Source organism: Panthera uncia (assembly GCF_023721935.1).
Source record: "Panthera uncia isolate 11264 chromosome C1 unlocalized genomic scaffold, Puncia_PCG_1.0 HiC_scaffold_4, whole genome shotgun sequence".
In the NCBI taxonomy this organism is placed as follows: domain Eukaryota; kingdom Metazoa; phylum Chordata; class Mammalia; order Carnivora; family Felidae; genus Panthera; species Panthera uncia.
Window position 1 is genome coordinate 40,816,151 of NW_026057585.1, and position 27,572 is coordinate 40,843,722.

At 37.7% G+C, this 27,572-nt stretch overlaps 2 protein-coding genes across 11 annotated transcripts in view; both read left to right on the forward strand.

Moving 5' to 3' along the window:
- The window catches only part of USP33 (ubiquitin specific peptidase 33), a 64,202-nt gene extending 59,896 nt beyond the window's left edge, over nt 1-4,306 (forward strand). For all 3 annotated transcript variants that reach the window (XM_049616970.1, XM_049616972.1, XM_049616971.1), the window contains exons 22-24: nt 852-954; nt 2,681-2,749; nt 3,122-4,306. In XM_049616970.1, the coding sequence (XP_049472927.1) occupies nt 852-954; nt 2,681-2,749; nt 3,122-3,279 (330 nt within the window). In that variant the 3' untranslated portion in view covers nt 3,280-4,306. The remainder of the gene's footprint in view (nt 1-851; nt 955-2,680; nt 2,750-3,121) is intronic.
- Nucleotides 4,307-13,568: 9,262 nt separating this feature from the next.
- The window catches only part of ZZZ3 (zinc finger ZZ-type containing 3), a 106,591-nt gene continuing 92,587 nt past the window's right edge, over nt 13,569-27,572 (forward strand). For 6 of the 8 annotated variants that reach the window (XM_049616981.1, XM_049616974.1, XM_049616978.1 and 3 more), the window contains exon 1: nt 13,569-13,657. The gene's annotated coding sequence lies outside the window, so the exon portion shown is untranslated. Of the gene's footprint in view, nt 13,658-20,662; nt 21,390-27,572 lie in introns of those variants that run through there. The other 2 variants (XM_049616977.1, XM_049616975.1) reach the window with 2 other exon arrangements.

Sequence of the window (27,572 nt, forward strand, 5' to 3'; positions counted from 1 at the left end):
TACAGGTAGATAAATTTCAGATACCCTTCATCTTTCCCAAGCTCTTTGCCTCCACCTTTCTTTTCATACTAGTTTTTCTATCAATTCAGCTTCTTTAGTTGAAAGCAGTAGTAGCCCACATTAGCTAACTTAAGCAAAAAAGAAATTTATCAAAAGGTAAAATTGAATAACCAACTTCTCCAGAATTTTAGGATCCAGGCTAGTTCTGAGTATGTAGCTAACAAAATTGACATTGGAGTGACTTCATTCTCACCATTAGATCGCTCCTGAAGATTTCCATTTCTAGCAGAGTTTTGCCTAGATGAGTCACATACTCATTTCCTTAGGCCTTAGAAGAGGGAATGGAACAACTTTAGGGACTTTTGTCCCACCACTTTTGGGAATTTGTCCTATACATATATGTATATTGTTGGTGAAATGACATGTACAAGATTATTCTTTGCAGCACTGTGCTTGTAATTCATTGCAGCATTGTGTTTGTAATAGCAACATGTCCACTAATATCTTAAGTGAACAGAAGTAAAGGGTAGACAGTGGATATGATATGTTTAAGTAAGATTTACACATTTGATTTTTATAAATATGTAGAGTATTTGTTGTTTTGAAGACTTACCTTGACCATTTTCAGTTATCCAGTCTTTGATTCTCCTTTTGTGTATACTTGTAAATTTTGAGACATAACCTAGACTTGTTTATTAATAGTGTTACTATGGTACTAAGATAATTTAGCATCAATGTACATCACATTCTTTATGAGGAACTGGCCTTTTCAGATGCTAAAGTAGAATGGTTGTATTCTGCTATAAAACAAGTTTTAGATATTAGGTGACTGATTTTTTTTCTTCCTATAGCTAAACAGAGCATTTCAAGAGGAGGACTCTCCAGCTACTTTTTATTGCATCAGTATGCAGTGGTTTAGAGAATGGGAAAGTTTTGTGAAGGGTAAAGATGGAGGTAAGTGGTTAACTGAAAAATGAAATTCTTTGTTTTGGGCGCCTGGGTGGCTTGGTCGGTTAAGTGTCCGACTTCGGCTCAGGTCATGATCTCACGGTCCGTGAGTTCGAGCCCCGTGTCGGGCTTTGTGCTGACAGCTCAGAGCCTGGAGCCTGTTTCAGAATCTGTGTCTCGCTCTCTCTCTGCCCCTCCCCTGTTCATGCTCTGTCTCTCTCTGTCTCAAAAATAAATAAACGTTTAAAAAAAAAAAGAAAAAAAAAAAGAAATTCTTTGTTGATTTTTTTTTTTTTTTAAATTAACAAATACTTTTTGAGTATCTGTATGCACTTGGGATTATATACCAGTGAGCAAAAGAGAAAAAGATCTAACAGTCTAGTTTATATTCTGGTTATATAAATGCTTTAAACCTATTTCATGAATTATAGCATATTCATAGCAGGAATAGAGGAACCGAACAAAATTAGTCTACAATCTTAATATCGAAAAGTTAAAAAAAATCTTCCCAACATTGGTTACATAATGGTTTAACCATTACTACTTTGTGGACTTTAAAAACAAATTTGTGGGGCGCCTGGTCAGCTCAGTTGGTTAAATGTCTCACTCTTGATTTCAGCTCAGGTCATGATCTCATGGTTTGTGGAATTGAACCCCACACTGGGCTGAGGGCACAGAGCCTGCTTGGGACTTCTCTCTCCCTCTTTTTCTGCCCCTCCCCCACTTGCATGCACTTTCTCTCAACATAAACATTATAAAAAATTTAAAAATAATTTTTGTGACAGTATGGGTAAAAAGACGTTCTTGATATATGAAAAAGGTTGCAATACTGTATATATCCTCTGAAACTTTTATATTTAAAAAAATGGCAAACATATGCAAAGGCAAAAAACCCCACAGATATTAAACCTGCTTATCTCTCTGTAATGGGATTACAGTATTTTTTCTTCCTTGTGCCTTTTTTTTTCCTTCAGATTTTGGTAATGAACACCCACTGTCCTTTTGTATTTTGTATTCAAGGGGAAAATGGGTGTTTTTCCCCATTAAATTAAAAAAGGATGTATTTTAACATTTCATTTTATAATGCTTTTGTAATGTTTTTAGTTTAAATAATGACAATCTGAAATAAATTGAGAATTACACGATTTCTTCTTAAAAATAATTTTTTTTTAATGTTTATTTTTGAGAGAAAGAGAGAGCGTGAGCAGGGGAGGGGCTGAGAGACAGGGAGACGCAGAATCCAAAGCAAGTTCCAGGCTCTGAGCTGTCAGCACAGAGCCCAATCCAGGACTCGAACTCACGAACCTCGAGATCATGACCTGAGCCCAAGTTGGATGCTTACCCAGCTGAGCCACCCAGGCACCCCTACATGATTTTTTTTAAATTATAAAAGAATTGTTCTTTTATAGTATTAAAAGTGAATTTTATTTTACTTTATTTTATTTATTTTTTAAAAGTGCATTTTAACCTGTGATCCTCAAATGGATAGTTAAGCTTGAGATTTTGGATGGTAGTGAGAGAGCCTCTCTCCCCCTTTCTTTCTTGGTTTTGTTTTGGGGGAACCAAAAAGACCCAAAAAGAAGCTCAGAAGACAGTTCAGAATTCACTATAATATTCAGTGTGATTATATAGTTACATTCCTCAACTATTTCAAGCACAGAAGTATGTAATTCTTTGGTGCATTCCTTTGAAAAGTATGCATTTTGATCATTTGTTTTTCCTTTTGACTTAGATCCTCCAGGTCCTATTGATAACACTAAAATTGCAGTCACTAAATGTGGCAATGTAATGCTCAGGCAAGGTAAGTTTGACTAATATTTAAACTATTTGTCACTATTAAGAATATATCATTACTAGCCATCTGTGCCACATTTTTTACGCAGCTCAATGATATAATTCATACATGAAGTAGGACAAATACTTGCCTAAAAGTTGCCAGTGTTTGTTATTTGAGCAAAGGTTTTAAGGCTTTCGTATGAGCTAGGAAAGAGTACTTAAGACAGACCATATGTTGCAGCTTATAACAATATGGGCTGGTAATCTGAAAATTCATGTTCCACAAGTTCTCAGTTATCCCTGGAGTATTCATGCTGGGGGGAGGGTACATTATGAGTGTTTTTGCAATATGAATATGTAGGGTTGTAAATATTATTCTGTTTGAACTTAATTTTAGGAGCAGATTCTGGTCAGATTTCAGAAGAAACATGGAATTTTCTACAGTCTATATATGGTGGAGGGCCTGAAGTTATCCTACGACCTCCAGTTGTTCATGTTGACCCTGATAGTCTGCAAGCAGAAGAAAAAATTGAAGTAGAAACTCGGTCCTTGTAATTTTGAGGATATAGAAAGTTCTAATGAGAAATCATTTTCATTTCCTCTCGCATACACATGCAAAAACATTCCTAAAAACATGTTTATTTTCTTGATTTTTAATATTTTATCTCTTATTCCTTCTTACTGGGCATTATGGAAGAATGTGTTAAAATGTATGATATACTTCAGGTTGGTATATTTAATGCTAGATAACTTACCGTAAAGTCTTTCAGTATAATATTTTTGAAAGAGAAGGGATAATTGTGATCATTTGGTAATCAGTAGGTTATCTTTGACCTTTATACTACATGCAAATCCATAGTATCCTTTGTAGTTTTGTAAATACTCTTGCTTTGGAAACTTTTTCATTACCTTAAAATACCATAACTCTGACCAATCATTTCAGTTCTCCAGAAACCTAATTTAATTGTATAGTTTTGACATGGCTTCATATAATAAAGAGCCTATTTTAAATTGAAAGTTGTAGTCAGAAAAATGGTAATTTCCTAAAGCTCAGGAAACGTTAAGGTGTCACTACTTTTGCACTGCAGCATATAAACTAGCATATTAATATTTACAAAATGTCTTTTTGGATGTATCAAGGATGTATTTAGTTTGAGTGGAATTTGTGTCAGCAGTTATCAGTAACTTATTGCCTCTTATACTGTAAAAGGTTAAACTTCAATTCCTGTAACCCTGGATAGTATTCATTAATATTAGTAAAAAACTTAGAGTTAGTTTTAGGGCACTTTTTATTTTGAGAGCATGAAGTATGGAATGTGTTGATGAGATTGTTGATAAAGCTAAAGACACTTGCAAAATGATTTTTTTAATGAAATGCATAAAGTCTTTTTGGATAATATAGTATGCACTGCTATTTGCTTGATTATGTGATGTCAAAACTTTAACTATATTCCAAGTACAAAAACAAACTGGATTACTTTGAGGATGTTGAATAGCATTCATGATGGGTTTGTTTTGGTGTGGGGCAACTGCCACCAGCTAAAACAGTGTTGTTAAAATTAGTTCAATAAAAATGATTTTAAAATGTGTAACTTGGGTGTTGAATTGACTTGATGAATATTAAGTGTGAAAGGTATAAAGTTTGTTAATATTAATGTCTTCCTGTTATTTCTTAATCACAGGTAGGCAAAATAAGTCATTTGGTATAGTACTTAAAGTTTTGATGTTTAATGAAACAGCGAGCTTAATTAATCAGCATTAAGATGTATTTGAATTTTTAAAAAGATGTATCTAGCTTTCAGATTTCTTCTTCCTCATAGTTACATTATGATCCTCTTCACAGATTTAATGATGTTGTATCCAACTCTGAATCACCAGAGTTTATTGTAATTTTGGTATTTAAGAGATAGTCAAAAAAGGTTTGTTTTTAATAGTGCTTGTCGTTTATTGAATATTTACGATGTTTCAGCCACCTTACTAAAGTGCTTTACTTATATTTAATCCTTATTACAGCGTTATGACTTAGATCAAGTGGCTTGCCCCAAGTTACACAGCAAAGAAGTGGCAGATGGGGACTCCCAACTCCAGTCAATGTAACTTCATACCAGTGCTTATTCACCATTTTATAATATCTCCCAATGAATTCTTTTGAAACAGATGATAGTATTAGTCACATTCATTATTAGCGTTACTATTTTCATAACAAACTTTGGAAGATTATGTGTGATTAATTATATCAGAAAGAGGTAATTTCCCTGTATTTTGAAGCTGCTCCTGTAACTCTCCAAGATGATAAGTTTGAATATACTTGTTACCGTTTTGAAGGATTGCATGTAAGGGGATTAGGTAAGAAACTCTTTCTCTCTCTTTTTTTTTTTTTTTTTTTTTTGAGAGGGAAAGTGCATGTACAGAGGAGGAGCAGAAGGAGAGGGAGAGAGAATCTTTTTTTTTAATGTTTATTTATTTTTGAGAGAGAGAGAGTGTGTGTGAGTGAGCATAGTGGGGGAAGAGGCAGAGAGAGACACACAGAATGTGAAGCAGGCTCCAGGCTCTGAGTTGTCAGCACAGAGCCTGATGTGGTAGCACACAGTTTGAACTCACAAACTGTGAAGTCATGACCTGAACCGAAATCAGATGCTTAACAGACTGAGTCATACAGGCACCCAAGGGAGAGAGTTATTCTTAAGCAAACTCCACACCCAGTGTGGAGTCCAGTGTGGGTCTCAATCCCAGGACTGTGAGATCATGACCTAGGCCAAAATGAAGAGTTGGACACTTAAACGACTGAACCACCCAGGTGCCCCAAGAAACTATTTTTTTTTTAGGGGAAAAAACCCAGGCCACTGTTCAAGACTATTTTAATGATAACACAGCTACTACTAATCACTACTAATGCTGAATTCCTACTAATGCAAATGTTTGGCACAGATTAATATGGCCAAGTACACACAACTAAGTGTCAGAATTCAAACCCAGATGTGTCTTACTTCAAAATCTATGCTTCTTTCAGAAATCACAAGTAAATTTCCATTTAGAGAATCCAATTACTGTTTCTCAGCCACTATTATATCCTGAAACTTCCTTCTTTAAACTTGCCTGGTGCTGCATTTTATCCATTTTGTTCCTCCGCATATCTCCCTATTTAGAGGGTTCGCTCACTCCCTTGCTTTCAGCTATCACTTTTTTTTTTTAAAGCAATCTCTACATACAATGTGGGGCTCAAACTCTCAACCCCAAGATCAAAACTCTGTGCCAAATATATATGCTCATATGTCAGTCACCTAAAACTCAAAAGTTTGAAAAAGCAGTATAAATAGTTATTAGAATGGGCTCTAGAGTCCAGTGAATGTATTGGTTAACTTCTGGTGCAAAAATGCTATATAACAACCACAAAAACTCAGTGGTATACAGAAACATTTAGTTTTTTTACAAGTTTGTGGAGTTCAGCAAATCAGGCTGTGGCTGGTCTCCACTGGGCTCACTCATGTATTTGCATTCAAGTTGGGCGTTGTCTAGGCAGGTCTTGAGACCTTGGCTGGGCTCACTCATTTGTCTTGAATTGGGCTCTGTTTCTTGTGTCCTTCACCATGCTAACCCAGGCACGTTCTCTTGTTCATGGCAGAGGAGCAAGTTGTTTTCAAGCCTCTGCATGTGTCCTATCTGCTAATAACTCATTGGCCAAACCAAGTTACATGGTGGAACCTAGAATCAAGGGATGTGGGAATACAGTCTACTTTTAATGAGAGGAACTGCAAAGTCACATGGCAAAAGGTGTGGATACAGAGAGATATGAACAATTAATGCCATTAATGCAGTCAATCTAATGTAGTTAAATTGCTCATTTTTGAATCCTGGCTCTGCTACTTACTAGCTGTAAACCTTGACACATTCCCTGATGTTGGTTTCCTCATCTGTAAAATGAGTATCTACCATCTTGGGTTGTTGTGATACTAAATGCTTTAAAAGATACAAAGTATCAGGGGCACTTGGGTGGCTCAGTCGGTTAAGTGTCCTGACTCTTGACATCGGCTTAGGTCATGATCTCACAGTATGTGAGATTGAGCCCCATGCAGGGCTCTGTGCTGACAGCTTGGAGCCTGCTTGGGATTCTCTCTCCCTCTCTCTTCTCCTCCCCTGCTCACCTGCACATGCGCATGTGCTCTCTCTCAAAATAAAAATAAACATCAAAAGATACAAAGTACATAGTAATTGTATATCTCTTCCCAATTTTGGGTGCAAAAAATGTGCCCTGACAGATACATCATCCTACAGTGCTTTTTACATGTCATCAATGGCAGAAAGTCCAGGATCCCAGTGCATTTCTCTGTATGGCTTTAATTGCTAAGTGGGTAAGGACTTCAGTAACTCATGTCTGAAGTGTGTACATTTGGCAAAATTATGAATGTATAATTATGATAGCAACTGTTCAGGTATAGATTTATCAAACAAGCTCTTTGGGTTTAAGTTCATTCGATTTTCTTTCTCACCCATGTGAACTTGTGCTATAAGGACCTGTGGACACTGAAGGGTGAAACTGTTCATGAATATAACAGCATGTATAGTTCTCTAACAGCAGTCATGATGCTACTCAGGTTGAAGACTATCTTTTGTAGTATAACAAAGCCCTCAAAAGTTGGTTAAAACAAGGATTTATTATTTTTCACGATTCTGTGGGTTGTCTGGAGTCACTCATGAGGCTGCACTGAGCTGGCAGATATGCTATGTTGTTAAGTCCAAAAAGGCTCCTGACATAACTGGAGCCTTGGTGCTGATTGTTGGCTGAGCCACAACATTCATTTCCATCAAGGTCTCCGTAGGATCTTATCCTCCAGGACCTCTCCATGTGGCTGCTCTCAAGGATAGCCTGATTTTCCTTACTTAGAGGATTCCAAAAGGGTGAAAGAAAAAGCTGTAAGTTTCTAAACAGTTAGGTCTGGAACTGACACAGTGTCATTTTTGCTGTCCTCTATTGGGAAGGAACTATATAGGGGCCTGAATACTAGGTGACCATTCACTTTGACCAACCTGGTAAAGCAAGGGAAAATCAGGAGGGGGTCACACATACTTGGTTATTCCACTTTAATGCTACAAGGATTAATCTGGGTTCAGATGGTCAGTAAAGCGTTCTTTCTTCCACTGTAAAGATACTGATCAATTTTTCCACTAATAATTTTATCTACTGATGAGTATTCCCTGAATCAATGATTTCATTACAGGTTGCAAAATGGCAATTTAATCATTCTAGGATTTCTTTTGAGGGACTTTTTCAACATCACTCTATAAATGAATCATAGAAAAAGAAAGTGGTTCAGGATCTGTGATGTGATAAATGTTGAAACCAGTACTAACTTGGTGCTCCTGTGGTCAGTTGAGATCCCAGAGATTAGTATCTATGTACTGTACCATCCCTGGAGGATGAATGGAGGATCATGAAGGAATGGGGGGATCATCTGAAGAATTGTTATAATTCATTTATCCTTTTCAATATTTCCAAATCTTTCCTTTGCTAAATTAGACTGTTAAGAGTTTCTTACCTGGGCTATGCTGTTGCCCTCTTTCAAGCTTAATAGAATTGCCTTCAGCCTAGGTGGAGAGATGTTGTAATAAAGAGTCCCACAAAATTAGTTGTTGGATTTACTGTAAAGATGCTGTTGAGGATACAGTTCACTATATGACATAATCTTGTTTTGATAAATTGTGGGACAAATTTATCTTTGATCTTAGTACTGGGAATAGTAATGCCTCCCCTGAGCAACTGGTTTGTTATCCTATGGATGCTGACACTGTCATAAATGATCTTGTTTTTCCTTGTTACAAGGTATGCCAGAATTGAAGCAGTGCTCAGGATCCTAGAATAGGTATTTTTGTGCATTATTTTACTTCAACTTTCCCATTTTAATCATTTTAAATTTGATTTTGTCTATTGTATTAATTTTTTTTTGGTAAGCCCCATACGTATTTTTAGAAATAAGCAAGAATAATTTAAAAATTTTTTTTAAAGAATGTTTATTCATTTTTGAGAGACAGAGTGCGAGTGGGGGAGGGGCAGAGAGCGAGAAGAACACATAGAATCTGAAGCAGGCTCCAGGCTCTGAGCTGTTAGCACAGAGACTGATGCAGGGCTTGAACTCAAGAACCTTGAGATCGTGACCTGAGCCGAAGTCAGATGCTCAACTGACTGAACCACCCAGGCACCCCAAGGATAATTTTTAAAAATATGCCAAATATACTGGTTTTTTGGGCACTGTACAACAACGTCTTCCCCACTAGTCAGTAAGCACCAAAAGGATTTGTCTTGTTCACTCCTGTGCTTACCACAGTGTATGGCACAAAATCTGTAGCTGGTAAATTTCTGTTAATTAATGTTGATGGCTCTCTTTCAAGTTACCTTCTCCCTGGTTTTGGAGGTACTATTCTATCCCAGTTTTTCTTTTACTGTTCTTGCCTCTTGCTTCTCCTCTGTAGTTGTCTTTTTTTTTCCTTTGCCTCCAAATGTTTGAATTTCTCAAGGTTTTGTTCTACATTTTCAATTCTTCTCATTCTTTGTGCTCTTCCTGGATAATCTAAACCCAGGTTTCAGTTTCTGTTTGTATGTTGAAGACTCACAAATCTGTACCTGTAGTTATGACCTAGGGCTTGCATCCCAGATCTATATATTCTACTGACTCCTGGGCAGCTTCATTTGGATGTATGAGTTAATTCAAATTCAGTATACCCTAATGGCAGACATCATTTCCTCCCCTAAACCTGCTCCTACTTATGGTATTTCCTATGGTCTTCAGTGACACCTCCATCTCTCTGGTCACACAACCCAGGAATCCTAGACTCCCTTTTAACATACTAAGAAATTCAATCAGCTACCTAAATCTTGGAGATTTAGCCCCCCAAATAACCTAGATACATATTTGGATATAAGGGCATTTATCAAACCAATCATTTGTAATAGCAGGAAAGTAGAATAGCCTTAATACCCCAAAGAGAAAAACGTTTAAATAAATTATATAACCATCTCCGAACGATATGACATGGAAAGCACGAGCTAATGAAAGTGATTAGGATACATTTCATATTTTATGTATATCCACAGTAAAAGAAGCAGCTTATTTCTGGTGGTAGTAGTTCCGTGTTTTTAGGGGCCTTTCCATCAACCTCTCTCTGTGTAATGTTTTATACCTTCTGCCTAACTCCTAAATGCACATTCACACTTTTGGTTTCATTCAGCCTAGATGTTATTTCCTCAGGAAGCCTTCCCTTTTTCTTCTATCTAAAGACCTCAGAACATGTACTTTGGAGCATATGGACATATTTTCATTAGTCACCTGTAATTTTCATTCATGGTGCTTATCAGTTTGAAACTTTTTTTAAAGTAGGCTTTATACCCCGAGTGGAGCCCAGTGAGGGGCCTGATATCAAGACCTGAGCTGAGATCAAGAGTCAGACGCTTAACCGACTGAGCCACCCAGGTGCCTCTAGTTTTAATTTATGTACAGTATTTGTGTGATTCTTTAAAAATTAAAAAAATATATATATTTATTTTGAGAGAAAGAGAACAAGCAGAGGAGGGGTGGGGTGGGGGGAGAATCTCAAGCAGGCTCCACAATGTCAGTGCAGATATCATGAACCATGATATCATGACCTGAGCTGGTATCAAGAGTTACCAGCTCAACTGACTGAGCCACACAGGTGTGCCTGTATGATTATTTCTTGAATGTCAGCCTCCCTCCCTAGACTACAGGATCTGTAAGAGTAGGGTCTATGCTTGCTTTGTTTACTACTGTATCTCCAGCACCTTGTACAGCAACTAGCATGCTTATTGAATGAATGAATGAACTAACTACATAAATGGTTTTCTAAGCATGTTCTGAGGCAGTGCCTTAAAGGCAGATGTCAGTGGTTGCCAATTCCTAGGTCATTTTATTTGGATTAAGTATTGGATTCTGGCAGAAGACTATGTGTGTAAAAGGAATCCCAGTGCTCCAGTAAATATTGTGCAAATCCCTGAATTAGATGATCTTGAAGTCTCTTCCATCTTCAGTATTCTGTGATCCCAGATGAAAACAACCAAGAGCATATGGGATATATCATAATTAGGGAGTGACCTTCACTAGTGAGCTTGGCAGTGGTTTCTTTTTCTGAGTGCAAGAGAGCTCCTTTTCCCCCCTCTTAGATAACTGAAGATCTAAGGGGGGCTCTTATCCCTTTCTGCTTGGCCAGGATCTACACCCAGGCCTAGAATTTTCTCTCCTTGGCCATCTTCTTTACCATCAATGAACTAGTCTATCCCCCTCATCCCTTAAGTGCTTGCTCCAAAGACCCTAGAACCCAGCCACTTGGGGCTACTTGTAGTTCCCCTCTCACATTCCTACATACTCTCAATCATGCAGTTCCCTTAGCTGAGAATGGTCTTTTTTTCTCTGCTTTGCAAACTCATGCTATAACCTGAATGCCAACCCTTGTAAAAAGCCTTTCCCAACCCTCCTCTGTTCCCACAATATTTATATCTCTACATAGAGCCTTCTGCAGTTCAAATTTATGCAAATTACATAACTCTCTAAGCCTATTTTCTCACCAGAAAAATGTGAATAGTGTCATAGGTTGGGCTCTCCAAGAAGCAGACACTTACGTGATTAGTGTGTAGATTTTTTTAGGAAATGCTCTTAGAATCATCATTTTTGAGGTTAGGGAAGAACTGGGCAGCGGAAGAAGTCAAGCAGTCATGTAGTCTTAATGGGATGCAACAGCTGATACAAGTTGTTCTGCATATAGGATGATCCACTGGAATTATCCCAAGTTGAGGTGAGAGGGCCAGTCCTTCCAACAATCCTGATAGATACTATTAGTGGCTCTATATTGATCAGTCTTTGGATGTGGCCTCCTTGGGAAGAGGTGTGACACTGAGCAACACCAGAAGGGGGTTGACAGTTCATGGCTGTCTGTGGGCAACACTCCTGGCCGCTGGGTAATAAGTCCTTCATTTCTGAAGGGTATCTGAGAAGTACATTTTGGTGCCTAACATTAACAGTATCTATCTTAGAACATTGGAAGATTAAAATAGAATCAGTGATAAAAAGTACATAGCAGACTGCCTGCCACATATGACTCAAGAAGAGATGGTTGTTATGGTTATTATACATAGAACTTGGCTCTAAAACATATAGAGCAAGGTAGGGAAACCTTGTTTATTTTTGTGACTGTAGTCCTAGAATAGGGCCTGGAACCAATTAGGTTCAGTAAAGGCAAGTTGATGTGTTAATATAAAAATATATTTGTCACCTTTTGTCTGGAAGCAGATGTTATTTTGAGTTAAACTCTCAACTAAAACAAATAAAAAAGTCAATTCAAGGGGCGCCTGGGTGGCGCAGTCGGTTAAGCGTCCGACTTCAGCCAGGTCACGATCTCGCGGTCCGTGAGTTCGAGCCCCGCGTCAGGCTCTGGGCTGATGGCTCGGAGCCTGGAGCCTGTTTCCGATTCTGTGTCTCCCTCTCTCTCTGCCCCTCCCCTGTTCATGCTCTGTCTCTCTCTGTCCCAAAAATAAATAAAAAACGTTGAAAAAAAAAATTAAAAAAAAAAAAGTCAATTCAACATTTAATGACTTACCAAAAAAAAATAAATAAATAAAGGAGGCACATACATTCATTTGCCTGGGAAAAAAGTTCCAAAGACAAGGAAAACAAAAGCAATGAAGCAGTACTTGACAAATGCGTAAGAGCTCCAGTTAAAATGGCTTCTATCACTGGATTTTATATTTTTGGAATATAATTTTCCTATAAACAGGGAAAATTGTAGTTCAGCTTTTCCACCGTTCATAAATGGTAGGATTGTCAATGGAACAATCAACCCAAAGGAAGTACTTATTTCCATCAATGTTTATTGGGCTTTATCTTCCTGCATGCCCAATGTAGTTTGTTGACATGTTTTATTATTTATTTATTTCTATTTATTTAAGTAATCTCTACACCCAAGGTGGGTCCTGAACACTGAGCCAGCCAGGCACCCCTAGGGACATGTTTTAACACAGTATTTATTAAACACTGCTTTGTGCCTGACACAGGTCTGGGGATATAGCAATGAGCAAAAGTTACAAAGTCCCTGCCTTTATGGATCTCACATTCTTGGTGGCAGGAAACCGACAAAGTCTGTAAGTGATAACCGTCGCTTAGAAATATAAGCAGGTGAAGAGAGTTAAGACTCGTGGTGCAAGTGTGCTCTTTGGATACAGTGGCCTGGAAGCCTCATGTTGACCTTCGAGAAGGGACTTGAACTACGCATTGAACATCAACGAGTTAAAAGAAATCTGAAGAGTTCTATCCAGGGGGGAACAGCAAGCTGAAAGTCTGAGAGCCTGCGTGTTGTAGGAATAGCCAGAAAGCCAGAGGAGTGAGCGAGGGGGCTGTGTGTTTGGCGATGAAGTAGGCAGGAGCATATATAACATACAGCTTGAGACCACATCGCTAAGGGAGCCAGTGTGTACAAACCTTTCAAGAGACCACAGAGGGCACGATGAAACGGACTTCCAACAGCGGAGCTACAGCGACTCCTTTCCTCTATGGGTAGGGCCAAGTTAGACTATAGTAGGGACGGAACTGGGTCCTGCTCTCAGAAGACCAACCCTCGCCCAGGGGCGAGGGCGGACCTCGGCGGCCCCCAGCCCGCCCGCGCTGCACGGGCCGCGGTTACCAGCAGGCGGTGTAGTGAGCTCGCCTGCAGCCGCCGACGCCCGCCCGTCCCAGCGAGAGAGGAGGGGACCGGAAGGAGCCGCTGGTGCTGCGGGAAGTGGCAGGAGCGGGAGGCGGGGACCCACCTGGAAGCGCCGCGGCGCCGCTGTCGAGCTTCCTGCGGCGGCCACCCGAGCAAGTGCCGTGGCGGGGGCAGAGAGCGGCCACGGCGGCGGCGCTTCCCCAAGTAGCTCACGGCGCCCTGCCCCGCGCGGAAGGTGAGCAGTCGCTCGGGGCACGTGGTGGGGGCCAGACGTGGGGTAGGGAGAATGGAGGAGGAGGGAACCCGGGGCACCATCGGCTTTGCGACCCGGATTTAGAGCCCAGTGCTGGGAGGGGGTGGGTTGGAGGCGACGGCGAAACCCCCACGTGGGGCGGGGGTGCGCGCGCACGTGTGCGCGGGCGAAAGGGGGGCGGGGAGGGCTCTTGGGAGGACGACCAGCGCGCGCTCGCTCAGTAGCTGCCCACGTGACGGCACGCCGAGACTCTCCTTCCACGTGACAGGCTGTGAGGCTGGTTGAGGCAGAGGGTTGTTGTGTCTGTGTGGTATTAACCGTGGTCGTTGGATGTTTTAGGGTTTTCTATCGCTTCTCCTCTCTACTAGGGGGGACAGGATGAGAAATAAAAGGCGTAAAAGACTTTCTGCTATTTCCTTGTTATCCACGTTCTCAAGTCCCTTAATGAAGCACTTTCCAAGTTCCGAAATACCGATTTCACTGTACCGCCATGTTGGTTCCAGGGGAAACTCGCGAGATGCTAGTGGGTTTGTATCGCGAGATCTCTCGATTCTCGCGGGACCTTGTTGGCAGAGCAGTTGTCCTGGATGGCGAATCCTTGGGTTCCGGGGGCCTGGGACCCGCAACTCTTTCTACCAGGCAAGTTGTTAGGGAGGGGCCGGGGGCGAGTGCCTCTTGGTGCCGGGAGACGTGCTAGGTCAGCTTCCTTTAGTCTTGAAGGGAATACATTGACCTCATTGAGGCGACACGGTCCTCCTCCCCACCCCCTCGGGCGCTCCGCCACCTGCAGAAGCGTCTGCACCCCTCAGCCCCGGCTCCTTTTCCCCAGCGCAGTGATAGTTCCACCCCTCCGGCTTACTCCCTCGAAGTCCAGAGCCATGCTCGCGCAGTCGGGACGATTCCATAGGATAGCGTTGCTGTTAACTTTCAAACGTTCATGTCAGTTTTCCCCCTTGTTGCCATTTTCTAAAGAATTCCAGACCTGTTAACCATTCTGTCGCTTGTTTCTGCCGCAGTACCTTAGTCCACTGGTCATTTTCAGACGCTTAAAACTACTGCGCCTTTTATTTTTTCCTCTCTGAGCATCATTTACTCCCACTTACTTGGTCATTGATAACTTCCTCACGACTCTAACTTACTTTGTATGTACGATAACTTTTGGCAGTGTTTGGAAGGAGCCCTTATATCTCTGACAATAACTGATGTCAGAATAAAATCGTTCTTTTAATTTTGTGCGTGCCTATTAACTCATAATTATCGATATGATTTTGATTACTACTGTATTATGAGGTTGCCATCTTTGATGTTCAGGGATGGTTGTTTTAGGTCACATGGTTACAAGTAATAGTGGAATGTTTTAAGTCAAAATTTTAATTAAAACCAAACTTCTCTTCATAAACTTTGGTATCAAAGTTTGAGTTCGGTTTTTCTTTAAATGAGTTTGACATAAAATTAATTTTTCTCCAACTTTCAATGTCTGAATCAGAAATAAATTTACAGTATACCTACTTTTCGTATTCTTGAGCCAAGTAATTTCATATTTCGTAATTTCGTATTCATGAGTCTTTGGATTTATTTGGTATTTGTAGTGGGGAGTTAATTACATAACTAATGAGATAACTAGTAATCCACTCAAAGTTTGTTTTTTTAAAAAACTACAAAAGTGTCATTTGCCTTTACACTTGATACAGAGAAATATATACAGTAAAACGCTCCCTGTTACACTCTTGCTAAGTTGCCTTACTTAGTCTTAAATCTCCGTAACTACTCTTAGCAGTAGCTGTGTATTATTCCATGTTTTTTTTGTTTTTTTTTTTAAGGAAGAGGAGGAAGTGGAGTGGTGTTTTGAGATACACTATCACAACATTAGCAACCAGTAAAAAATTTTCTACTCCGCAAAATTTTCATTTAGCGATGCATACCTATTGTCTTGACAAATATATGCATATTTGCTTTAAAATAGATTTGTTTATTTCTTTATTTTGAGAGAGAGGGAGGGGTAGAGAGAGAGAAAGAGAGAAAAAATTCCAAGCAGGCTGCACCCTGGGAGCACCAAGACCAACACTGGGCTCAGTCTCTCCCAAACCATGAGATCATGACCTGAGCCGAAATCAAGAGTCAGACTCTTAATGCACTGAGCCACACAGGCGCCCAGACAAAAAAAATTGTACAGATTTTTTGGTGGTTCGGTTTTATGACAGTATCTTGAGTGATAGCATTATTTTTGTCCTGGAGATTTAGTATGCTGGTAGCTTTGCACTAAAATAAAATAGAATTTAAAGAAATAAGTATGTTATCAGTTGAGCTTTATATTTTTATATTTAGTACTTGTGTTATACATTCACCCTTACATTTATGCTTATATTTTGTGATACTTACATATTCTAAATTATAACCCAAGTTTGTGTATAGGAATTTTAAAAAGTTACCAGCTCAGTTAAATAGTTCTGACCATGCAATTTACTGAGCTCAACAGTAGAGTGGTAGGTATATTATTAGTGAATACAGACAAATGTACATATACTCAGAAGTTGCAGCATTTTGTGATTGTTTTTTTGTACTTTTCCCGCAAACCTACTAGCAGTATTATTTATTAGTTACACAAAAGTATCTATTCTTCTTGGGCAGTGTGATTTTCTTTTGTAATTGTTCCAATTAGGAAAATTGGGGAATGAAAGTGAGTGTGAAGGGTGTGATGAGGGAAAGAGGAAAAGGAGATGTGGGAATGTGTAGTTTGATACTGAAATGGAATTGGACAAGTTGCACAGAAAAAAGAGGATGGTAGAAGTTTGACAGGGCTGTGGTCCAAGACTAGGCAGATTCACGATGGTTGGAGGGCAATTTGAGTTGACTAGAATTTGGAATCAGTAACTTTAGTAATTTTTTTCTCTTAAAATTTTTAGACTGTTTCAGTCCATCTCAAAAATTGCTTGATATCATTCGTCATAAAAAATCAGCAATTGAGTTTGATACTTAATTGCAACTTTGTGAATTCTTTAGTTAGGTAAAGCCCTCTTGTTAAGTAACATTTGTTGAGTATATTTTATTATTTTTAGAAGTAAATTGTATTATTTTTAGAAGTAAATTTTATTATTTTTAGAAGGAAATTGTCAAAATGGCAATGGTCTCAAAGTTCACAATTCTATAATGGCCTTTGCACAGGGATCTACAAAGTTGTGCTTGGTATTTGGGCCTTTGGTAGTTACCATGTGTATCTGATCCTTGCGATACTGTATATATTTCTTACACTTTTGTAATTAATAAACTTTCTGGTAGTGGATCTTGGGAATACCAGTCTTTTAGAGATTAGTATTTATCTGAAATACTGGGTAGAAATATACTGAGAAAATCTAAGGAGGAAGAGGAATGTATTTTGTATGGTTCGAGTTTGCTTGAGTAAAACTTAACCAAGAAATTTTATTTTCCTTTTCTCATTTATTAACTGTCACTGAAGTGATCTGAGAACTGATGAGCTGCAGTGATGAGAGGAAATTAATAACATTGATAATTCAATACTGATTGGGCCTCACTTGGATTTTTTTCTTAGGGCCTGACGCAATGCTAATTTCCATAGACCTATAACTTTGTAAACTATACAGTGTGATACCTATATTACATATTAATATACCAAGAATATAAATTTTATTTCTTAACTCTTCATGAACCAGTATCCAAGAGAGATTACCAGAAATTACTTGGCCAGAAATGTCAGTGAAAATATGTTGCAGGTGCTTTTTAAAAAAATCTATCTAGTTTCATAGGAAAATTCAGTTTGGATTTAACTACAAGGAGTATTTGCTGGAAGACTTTTTGGTTTTTAAAGTAGTATTTAATATAGATGTGGTATACATTGTGGTGCAAATTTCTGTAGTTAATACTTTGATAACTACTGTAATTATACTTTAAAAACATTGAACAGTGAGTATTTCCCAGAGCCTTAAGTGTTAACTTCCAATACCATGGAAGTATAGACTTTGCTATTTTATTTGAACTTATCCTTCTCACCTCTTTCTGTTTTTTTCTTTTTAGCTGTTCTTTCTCATTTAGGTAGATCTTTTTTGTATTGTCAGAGACCAGTGAGTTCAGTAACTTTTCTTGAGGAGACTCTCAAACTATTCATTCATTATTATTAGAAACTCCGTTATATTTATGTTATATTCAGTAATTCAACAAACGTTTTTTGAGTGATAGTGATCTCAGCCATTTGAAACAGCATGGATTTCCTGAGCCATCAAAATAACTGTAAGCAAATACCATAAGCTTGTGGTCTTTATTCAGAAATTCCTAAGTGGAGTAAATAAGTTTTGCAGTCCCAACAGGATTGGTTATCTGATTTTTTAGCCCACAGATCATAATCCACAGGATTGGCCATTGGAGTTAGGCACAATGATTGCTGAAATGTAATTATGTTTCAAGGGAAAGGGGAGAAAAACTATTAAAAAATAGATGGAACTATTTTAGAAGAATAGAAGAATAGTGTTTTAAGGCCATTACATAGGGACATGCAGTCCTATAATCATTAACTTCAGAGGGAATCACAGTATTGCCAAGCAGTGTAGTACATGGTGTGTCACAGGATGACCTTAGTCATAAATAAACTTTTATTCTATGTACTGTGTTTAAGGAAGTAAGAAACTGGTGTCTTTTTAGAAGATTATTATAAGGGTAAGCATTTTCAAAGCTTTGTTAATTAATGCATTTCAGTTTTCTGGAGAATTGACCTATAGAACTCAACTGATGATACCAAATAAAAATGATGCTGTTGTGTATGACATTTCCTGTGTTTTATTTTATTGCATTTCTCTATTTATTAATTTCATTATTTATTATTTCAAGGGATTACCTCCCAAATAAGGCTCTATTACATTTAATATTTGATATCAGTGATTACCAGTTGTCTAAAGACTAGCATCTTTATTAATGAAGGAATATTCAAAGCAAATAATTAGAAATAGTAAATGACCAGTTTGTATAATTAAGTTCTGTAGTAAAAAAAAATTTTTTTTAATGTCTATTTATTTTTGAGAGAGAGAGAGAGAGAGAGAGAGAGAGAGAGACAGTATGAGCAGGGGAGGGGCAGAGAGAGACACACACACAGAATCAGAAGTAGGCTCCAGGCTGTCAGCCAGAGCCTGATGCAGGGCTCGAACTCACAAACTGTGAGATCATGACCTGAGCTGAAGTTGGATGCCTAACTGAGCCATCCAGGCGTCCCTATAGTTTTATTTTTTATTTTCATTAAAAAAATTTTTTTTAATGTTTATTTATTTTTGAGACAGAGACAGCATGAACGGGGAGGGCAGAGAGAGAGGGAGACACAGAATCCGAAGCAGGTGCCAGGCTCTGAGCCGTCAGCACAGAGCCTGACGCGGGGCTTGAACCCATGGACTGTGCGATCACAACTTGAGCTGAAGTCAGAAGCTCAACCTACTGAGCCACCCAGGTGCCCCTATAGTTTTTTTGTTTTGTTTTGTTTTGTTTTTAATGTTTGTTTAATTATTTTGAGAGAGAGAGAGAGAGAGGGGTAGGGGCAAAGAGAGAAGGAGAGAGAATCACAAGCAGGCTCCGTGCTGTTGGTGCAGAGCCTGATGCAGGGCTCAGTCTCACAAACTGTGAGATGATGTGAGATCATGACCTGAGCCAAAATCAAGAGTTGGATGCTTAACCAACTGAGCCACCCAGGTGCCCCTTTAGTTTTGAACCGTGAAGTTGAGTCTCCATCCTTAGCACTGATGAGTTTCCTGAGGAGAGAACTGTTTGATTTTGTAGTGGATTTTCTTTGTTGCTTTGCTTCCCTTTACAGTTTCTTTTAATATGTTAATTTAAACTGTGTGTTCTGTTTATTGGTAGAGTAATGGTAGATAGTATTTGATTTAGGTATAAAGTGTGTTATGTGGTGTGTTTTAATGACTTTAATGACTGGCTTGAGGATTTTAAATGTGAGGAATTAATATCACCATATTAAAATTTTGATATATTTCTTACATTATTTTAAAAACGCATCTTTTATATACTTGTGGATAAAACATTTAATTCCATGTTTTGCTTTCTAACCTAATGTTGGGTAACATTTTTCCATTCTCACAATGAGTCTTCATAACCATAATTATAAATAGTTGTATGATGTCCCATGTGTTGATGTATCATTCCCCTATCCTAAATTTTTGCATATATAAATAACAGTGTGAATAACATTTATACATAAGATATTTTCTTGTGTATAGTATTATCTTCTAGTATATTGCCAACACCAGAAGTGATTTTTAAGTATATTTTTAAAGGCTTATAAAACCTATTCGTCAGACTATCAAAAGGATCAAATTATGTTCATGTTGAAATGGCTGTTACTCTATACTTCTACATTAAGGATTATTTATAAAAACTTAATAGAGTATAAGTTATACCACTTTTTTCTTAGATTACTAAGGTGAAACATTATGCTTAACAGATGTATTTCATTTATGAATTAAGATAAACAGAATTTCAAAATTAATGTAAGTAACCAAATCTTTTGACCTAAGTTTGTTTGTTCACTTTTGAACTTCTGAAATTGCTTCTCTGGAAATGTAATAAATAAACAATACTGATTTAATACTGTCTCTTTTAGTTTTTCTAAGTTAGATTAAATAAATTGAACTTTTTACCTCATCTGATATTGGTGTGAAGTGAGAATATAAATGTTTTTCTCCAAATTGGTAATTGTCTCAACTCTATTAAATAATTTTTATTTTCTCATTGTTTTGTGTTTCATTTTTATATTTTAAATGTTTTTTATTTCATTTATTTTTACCCCAAACTTAAAAAAATATTACTATTGATTTTTAGATGATTCTTATGACACATCTTTCTTTTGATCTGGTGTCTTTTTATTGTGATACTTGTTTTTGTATTGATTTTTAAGAGCACTCTACAAATTGAGGATAATAAAGCTTATTCTGTACAAAAACAGTGTTTTATAACTCTTTTTCTTGTCAGCCAAAATTTGAAATTCTTTTCCCATACCACAGAATTTAGTAGGATTAAATGAAGCAATTTCTCCTTTCTTGAATGGACAAAATATGAAACTACTTAAGAGTACTGTATTAGAGGCTATACAGAGAAAAACTACTTCAGTAAATTTTTGTGGAATTAGAGAATTAAACTGCTAAGGTCAACAATTTAGGATGTGTGCTTAAGGTGTTTTCCTTTATTAAATAGCAATGTGTAGTTTGACATCATTATTAGCCTCCAGTCTATTTAATGAAAAAGAGCTGATTGGCAGTTCTAGAAATTAAGTTACAGAATCACAATACCTTTTTTCTTCAGTTGTTAAGAACAGCAGTATGGCACATTTACTGACATTTAGTAATGAATAAGAAATTCCAGGTGAGCATTAGTGAGGGCATAATTCATGCCAAGGAGAACATTTTTAATATTGAAAGTTCTTATTGTTTATGAAGGTATGGTTTTTTTCTTTACAAAATAATTATCCAAGATCTTAAAATAATTTTTTAAAGAAGGGAGATATTTTTACCTATTTACACTTTAAAACTGTGGAGGCTCCAAAGTTACTATTTTATTAAGTAATGACTATCATGTTCTGTTGTTTACAGATTGGTGTGATTACATTAATGCTAGGAAGAAATACCAGATTAACTTTCTAAGTGTGGAATCATAATAAATATTTGAAAAAATGTGTGTCCTGTGCTTGGGGATCCCATAAAGAGAATTGCAGGTGAATGATGGGATGAAATTTCTTTCTACCTTGGATCTACCTTGGGATGCGATTTAAAGGGATTGAAACATAATTTATACCTTTTATTACTATCAGAAGGAATTCTGCTTACTTCATAAGGGATAAGTTGATTTTACAGAATGGCACTGAACTAATCCAGGAAATAGTAGTTGCTAATTGTAATCTGGCACTCATTTATACTTTTCTTACTAGTTTTTAAATTTTTTTAAATTGGTCAGAAGCTTAAAGAAAACCTATCCTGCAGTTCATATACACTTTCCCATTAGAAAGCAGATTTATTATGTTTCATAAATAAGGTGGAATACTGCTTTTTTCTAGGTTGATGGTATTATACAGGGAGGTGCCAGGATTTTTTTCTTCTGAGAAAGATGTGTGTATTTGTGAGATTTATTTAACTGATAGCCCTTAAGGAACTTTGTGATACTTCTCTGTCTTTACTCACCCCAAATTTGTAATTCTTGAAGTTTATTTTTTTAAATAATCTCTACACCCGACCTGGGGTTGGAACTCACAACCCTGAGATCATGAGTCACATGCTCTTCTGACTGGGGCAGCCAGGTGTTCCTGTAATTCTTAATCTCAACTGGCTTCACTAAAAAGAAATTTTAATGTTTGTGTTTGCAGTAAATGTTTCATTTTCTGAGAGAGAAATGTCCTTTATTTGCTCCCTGCTTTTAAATAAATGTAAATATGATTGTAGTATAATATATACAAAGTTCTCATAAGTGTATATAGCTCAGTGACTTTTTTTAATTTTTTTATTATTATGTTTATTTATTTTGAGAGAGAGAGAGAGAGTGCGAGTGGAGGAGGGACAGAGAGAGAGCGAGGGAGACACAGAATCTGAAGCAAGGCTCCAGGCTCTGAGCTGTCAGCACAGAGCCGGATGTGGGGCTTGAATCCATGAGTGTAAGATCATGACCTGAGTCGAAGTTGGATGCTCAACTGACTGAGTCACCCAGGCGCCCCGGTTCAGTGAATTTTCAAAATGTAATCCTACCTGTGTATTCAGTACTAAGAAGCAGCACGTTATCAGAATCTCAGAAACTGTCTTGTGTTGTATTCTGGTGATTAACACTACCCCATCCCATGGGAAACCACTCTTTTGATGTCTGGTACTATGGAATATTTTTGTCTGTTTTAGAACTTTAATTTTATCAGCATCATTACATTTTTACCATGCTTTAGAAATCCTAGAACTTAGTGTAATTTATACGTGGAGATTTCAGCTCTTTGACTTAGACATTTTCCTCATCGCATTCATGATTTTAAGAACTCTTAGGGGTGCCTGGGTGGTTCAGTCGGTTGAGCATCGGACTTCGGCTCAGGTCATGATCTCGCAGCTTGAGAGTTTGAGCCCCCTGTCGGGCTCTGAGCTGTCAACACAGCTTTGGATTCTGTGTCTCTCTCTTTCTCTGTTCCTCCCCCTCTTGCTCTCTCGCTCTCTTGCTCTCTTGCTCGCTGTCTCAAAAATAAATAAAGATTAAAAAAAAAAAAAAAACCTCTTAGAAGGGGACATCAAAGAAAATCCTTGCTTTCTTGCTTTCAGATAAGTTAGTAGACCCTTTCAGTGTTTTAGTGTAACTTGGGCAAAGAGGATACTTTTAATTTCTGTCACTGATTGGCCTGCAGTAGTACTGCAGCACCCCCCCCCCCACGCTTAATAATTTTGTTTTGAACATTTTGGTATAGCATTCCTGACTAGCTAATGGCTTTTTGGACTTTTATCCTATGAATTGGCAGCTTTCTTTTCATTCTTTGAATTCCTTTCAAGCAGTGATTCCTATTCTAGTTTTTATGACAGACACCCTGTGGTATCCTCTGTTATTTTAAAGAATATTGTGAGGGTCCCTCTCCCCAAGAAAAAGTCCCAATTTGTTTAAGCCATTTTAATTTTAAGATACTTATTGTATATTTATGAACAGTGTAATGTTGTGGTGTGCATATTATAAAATCAAGTTATAGGCTATTAAAAAACGGAAAGCTAGAAGCCTTTTACCTAGTTTATATCCCCTTTCAGGCAGGCTTCAAGTGTAAGTGCAACTTTTTTTTTCTGTGTATTTTATTTTTAATTTTTTAAATTTTTAAAATTTATATCTAAATTAGCATATAGTGCAACAATGATTTCAGGAGTAGATTCCTTAATTCCCCTTACCCATTTAGCCCAGCCCCGCTCCCACAACCCCTCCAGTAATCCTCTGTTTTCCATATTTAAGAGTCTCTTATGTTTTGTCCCCCTCCTTGTTTTTACATTATTTTTGCTACCCTTCCCTTATGTTCATCTGTTTTGTATCTTAAATTACACACGAGTGAAGTCATGTGATACTTGTCTTTATCTGACTAATTTTCCTTAGCATAATACCATCTAGTTACATCCACATAGTTGCAAATGGCAAGATTTCATTCTTTTTGATTGCCGAGTAATACTCCATTGTGTGTGCGTGTATATATATATATATATATATATATATATATATATATGCACACATACACATCTTTATCCATTCATCCCTTGGACATTTGGGCTCTTTCCACACTTTGGCTATTGTCAATAGAGCTGCTATAAACATTGGGGTGCGTGTGTCCCTTCGAAACAGCACACCTGTATTGCTTGGATAAATACCTAGTAGTGCAATTGCTGGGTCATAGGGTAGTTCTATCTTTAATTTTTTGAGGAAACTCCACACTTTTCCAGAGTAGCTACACCAACTTGCGTTCCCACCAACAATGCAAGAGAGATCCTCTTTCTCCGCATCCTTGCCAACATCTGTTGTTGTCTGAATTGTTAATGTTAGCCATTCTGACTGGTATGAGGTGGTGTCTCATTGTGGTTTTGAGTTGCATTTCCCTGATGATGAGTGATGTTGAGCATTTTTTCATGTGTCGGTTGCCCATCTGGATGTCTTCTTTGCAAAAGTGTCTATCATGTCTTTTGCCCATTTCTTCACTGGACTGTTTGTGTTTTGGGTGTTGAGTTTGAGAAGTTCTTTCTAGATTTTGGATACTACCCCTTTATCTGATATGTCATTTGCAAATATCTTCTCCCATTCTGTCAGTTGCCTTTTAGTTTTGCTGATTGTTTCCTTTGCTGTGCAGAAGCTTTTTATTTTGATGAGGTCCCAACAATTCATTTTTGTTTTTTGTTTTTTTCCCTTGCCTCCGGAGACATGTTGAGTAAGAAGTTGCTGCGGCCAAGATCAAAGAGGTTTTTGCCTGCTTTCTCGAGGATTTTGATGGCTTCCTGTCTTACATTTAGGTCTTTGATCCATTTTGAGTTTATTTTTGTGTATGGTGTAAGAAAGTGGTCCAGGTTCATTCTTCTGCATGTCGCTGTCCAGTTTTCCCAGCACCACTTGCTGAAGAGACTGTCGTTATTCCATTGGATATTCTTTCCTGCTTTGTCAAAGATTAGTTGGCCATATGTTTGTGGGTCCATTCCTGGGTTCTCTATTCTGTTCCATTGATCTGAGTGTCTGTTTTTGTGCAAAGTGCAACTTTTTTATCACATAGTCTCCCTTTCCATTTTCTTTCCTACCCCTTCCATTTCACTTTTTTAACTTGAAAAAGGCATAATGAAAAAAAAAGCCATAATGAAAGATACATTATTGTGTTTCTCCACCTAATTTTTCTTTCATCTATGTCCCACAGTTAGCTTGGAAGATACACTTAATTTTCTTTATAAACTAATTTTGTTCATGGTCAGTCAGTAATAACTAAGGACAAGAATTTTATAAATGAGCTGTAACTGTTGAAATTAGGTGTTTTGTTCAAGAATAATGTAAGAATAGCATGCACCAACATTTTGGACTCTAGTGATCTTTACTGAGCTTTTGTAGAAATTAAATGTTATACAAAGTTTTAGACTCATTTCTAAAGTTTTCTTTTTGCCTCGAGATTTTAAATGTCTGACTTTAATTTTTTTTTAAATTTATTTTAACGTTTATTTATTTTTGAGACAGAGAAAGACAGAGCATGAACGGGGGAGGGTCAGAGAGAGAGGGAGACACAGAATCTGAAACAGGCTCCAGGCTCTGAGCGGTCAGCACAGAGCCCAATGCGGGGCTCGAACCCACGGACTGCGATATCATGACCTGAGCCGAAGTTGGACGCTTAACTGACTGAGCCACCCAGGCGCCCCTTAAATGTCTGACTTTAGAGGAACATCCTGATATAGGAGAACATCTCTTGAAGAATGAAGGAGAGAGTAATGGACTTCTTTTAACTGTTACAGAGTTACCGCTAAATTTGAATAAATGCTGTGGTTTTTTTTTTTTTTTTTTTTTTTTACGTTTATTTATTTTGAGAGAGAGAGAGAGAACGAGAGAGAGAGAATGAATGAATCCCAAGCAGGCTCCACACCTGTAATACAGAACCCGATGCATGGGCTCATATCCACGAACTGTGAGATCATGACCTGAGCTGAAGTCCAACATTTAACTGACTGAGTCACCCAGGTGCCCTGAATAAATGTTCTTACTTGGTGAATGAGTCAGGACATTTTCAGTTTGACTTAAGCCACATAGGTAGATGCTTTTTTTCCTGTAGTTAGCAAAATTTCACCAAGGAAATTCTGAGTTATTTGTAATGATAAGGCAGTGGTTCTGAGACTTTAACATGCATCATAATCACCGGTAAGGTTTGTTTGTTTGTTTGTTTGTTTGTTTTAAATAATGGATGGCTGGGCTCTACCCCTTAAGAGTCTGATTTAGCAGGAGACCATACTTTGGAGACTAATAAATACTAGGGTATAGTCAGGGCACCCACCTCTAAATAATAAACCCACGCCCCACAAGTGTTTCTGATGTACGTTGTAGCTGAGAACTTTCAAGCAGTTGTTCTCAAAATGGGAATGGCACGATAGCATCATATGGGAACTTGTTACAAATGCATTTTCTCCCGGACTCTGGGTTGGAACCCAGAAATCTGTTTTAAACCAGCCCTTCAAATGATTCTGATGTGTCCTAAATTTGAAGAAACCTTCTTGTAACTCAAAAGTATCCTTCCTGGGCACTTGAACTTGTTAGAAATGCAAATTTCAGGCCCTACCCAAATCTCCTGTATAACAATCTCATTTTAAGGAGAGTCCCAGGCATTTAAAATGTATATTGAAGATTGTATAGGGTTGCTCTAGATGATTATTATAAAAGTAGGGGTGTTTGGCTGGCTTGGTTGGTGAAGCATGCGACTCTTGATCTTGAGGTTGTAGGTTTGAGCCTCATGTTGAGAGTAGAGTTTACTTAGAGTTTAAAAAAACAAAAACAAAAACACTTTCAGAAGAAATACATATTGGGGCATCTGGCTGGCTCTGTAGGTAGATCTTCAGGTTGTGACCTCAAGGCCAACTTTGGATGTAGAGATTACTTTAAACAAGCAAGAAAATAAAAAAGTAATACAAATTAAGTTACTGAACATTTGCTATGTGCTAGATGCATGTAAATACTCTATTCACTATTATTAGTCTTCTTAACAATGTAGTAAGGATGGTTACTGTTCTTAATGGGATATGAACCTAAACATTCAAACTCTGCTTTTGGAGTGAGGTGTTATAGGACCATTTATGTTGGTTTATATTTGTCCTTCCTTGTTTTTTCAGTACCATAGTGTATGTTGTATTCAAATTTTTTTGTATTCTATTTTACAATGACCTGAATTTTCTTTAAGGTCTTATGTTCCAGGACTGTTTTTGCTAAAATACTGTGTTTTAGATTAAAACAAAAACAAAAACAAACCTGGAAGTAGATAAGATTTGAATACTTTTGTCTTTAAAAATACATTCTCTTAAGTTTATTCATCAAGGTTACAACTTATCTGAATTGTTCTCTTACACATTTTGTCCTTACATGTAATTTTAACGAGGGAGCCCTTACTGGTTAGGGTTTCAGATGAAATTTTGCACAGTGGGAAGTATCCTATATTCAAGGACTATATTTGTTTATTAAAGACCACCACAATGTAGTTCAGCACCTCGAGTCCCCATTGTGCTAAAATTGAACTTTTGGGTTCAATTTCAAGTAGGACATGAAGATTTCCAGAGTAGGAGACCTAAATACTGGTCTTAATTTCAAGGTAGTATAAGAGAGGAACATTCTGGTCACTTTATTAATTACAGGATTTTTTTTTTTTTTTGGAGGGAGGATTTCTGCGTCATATTCTTCTAAGTGT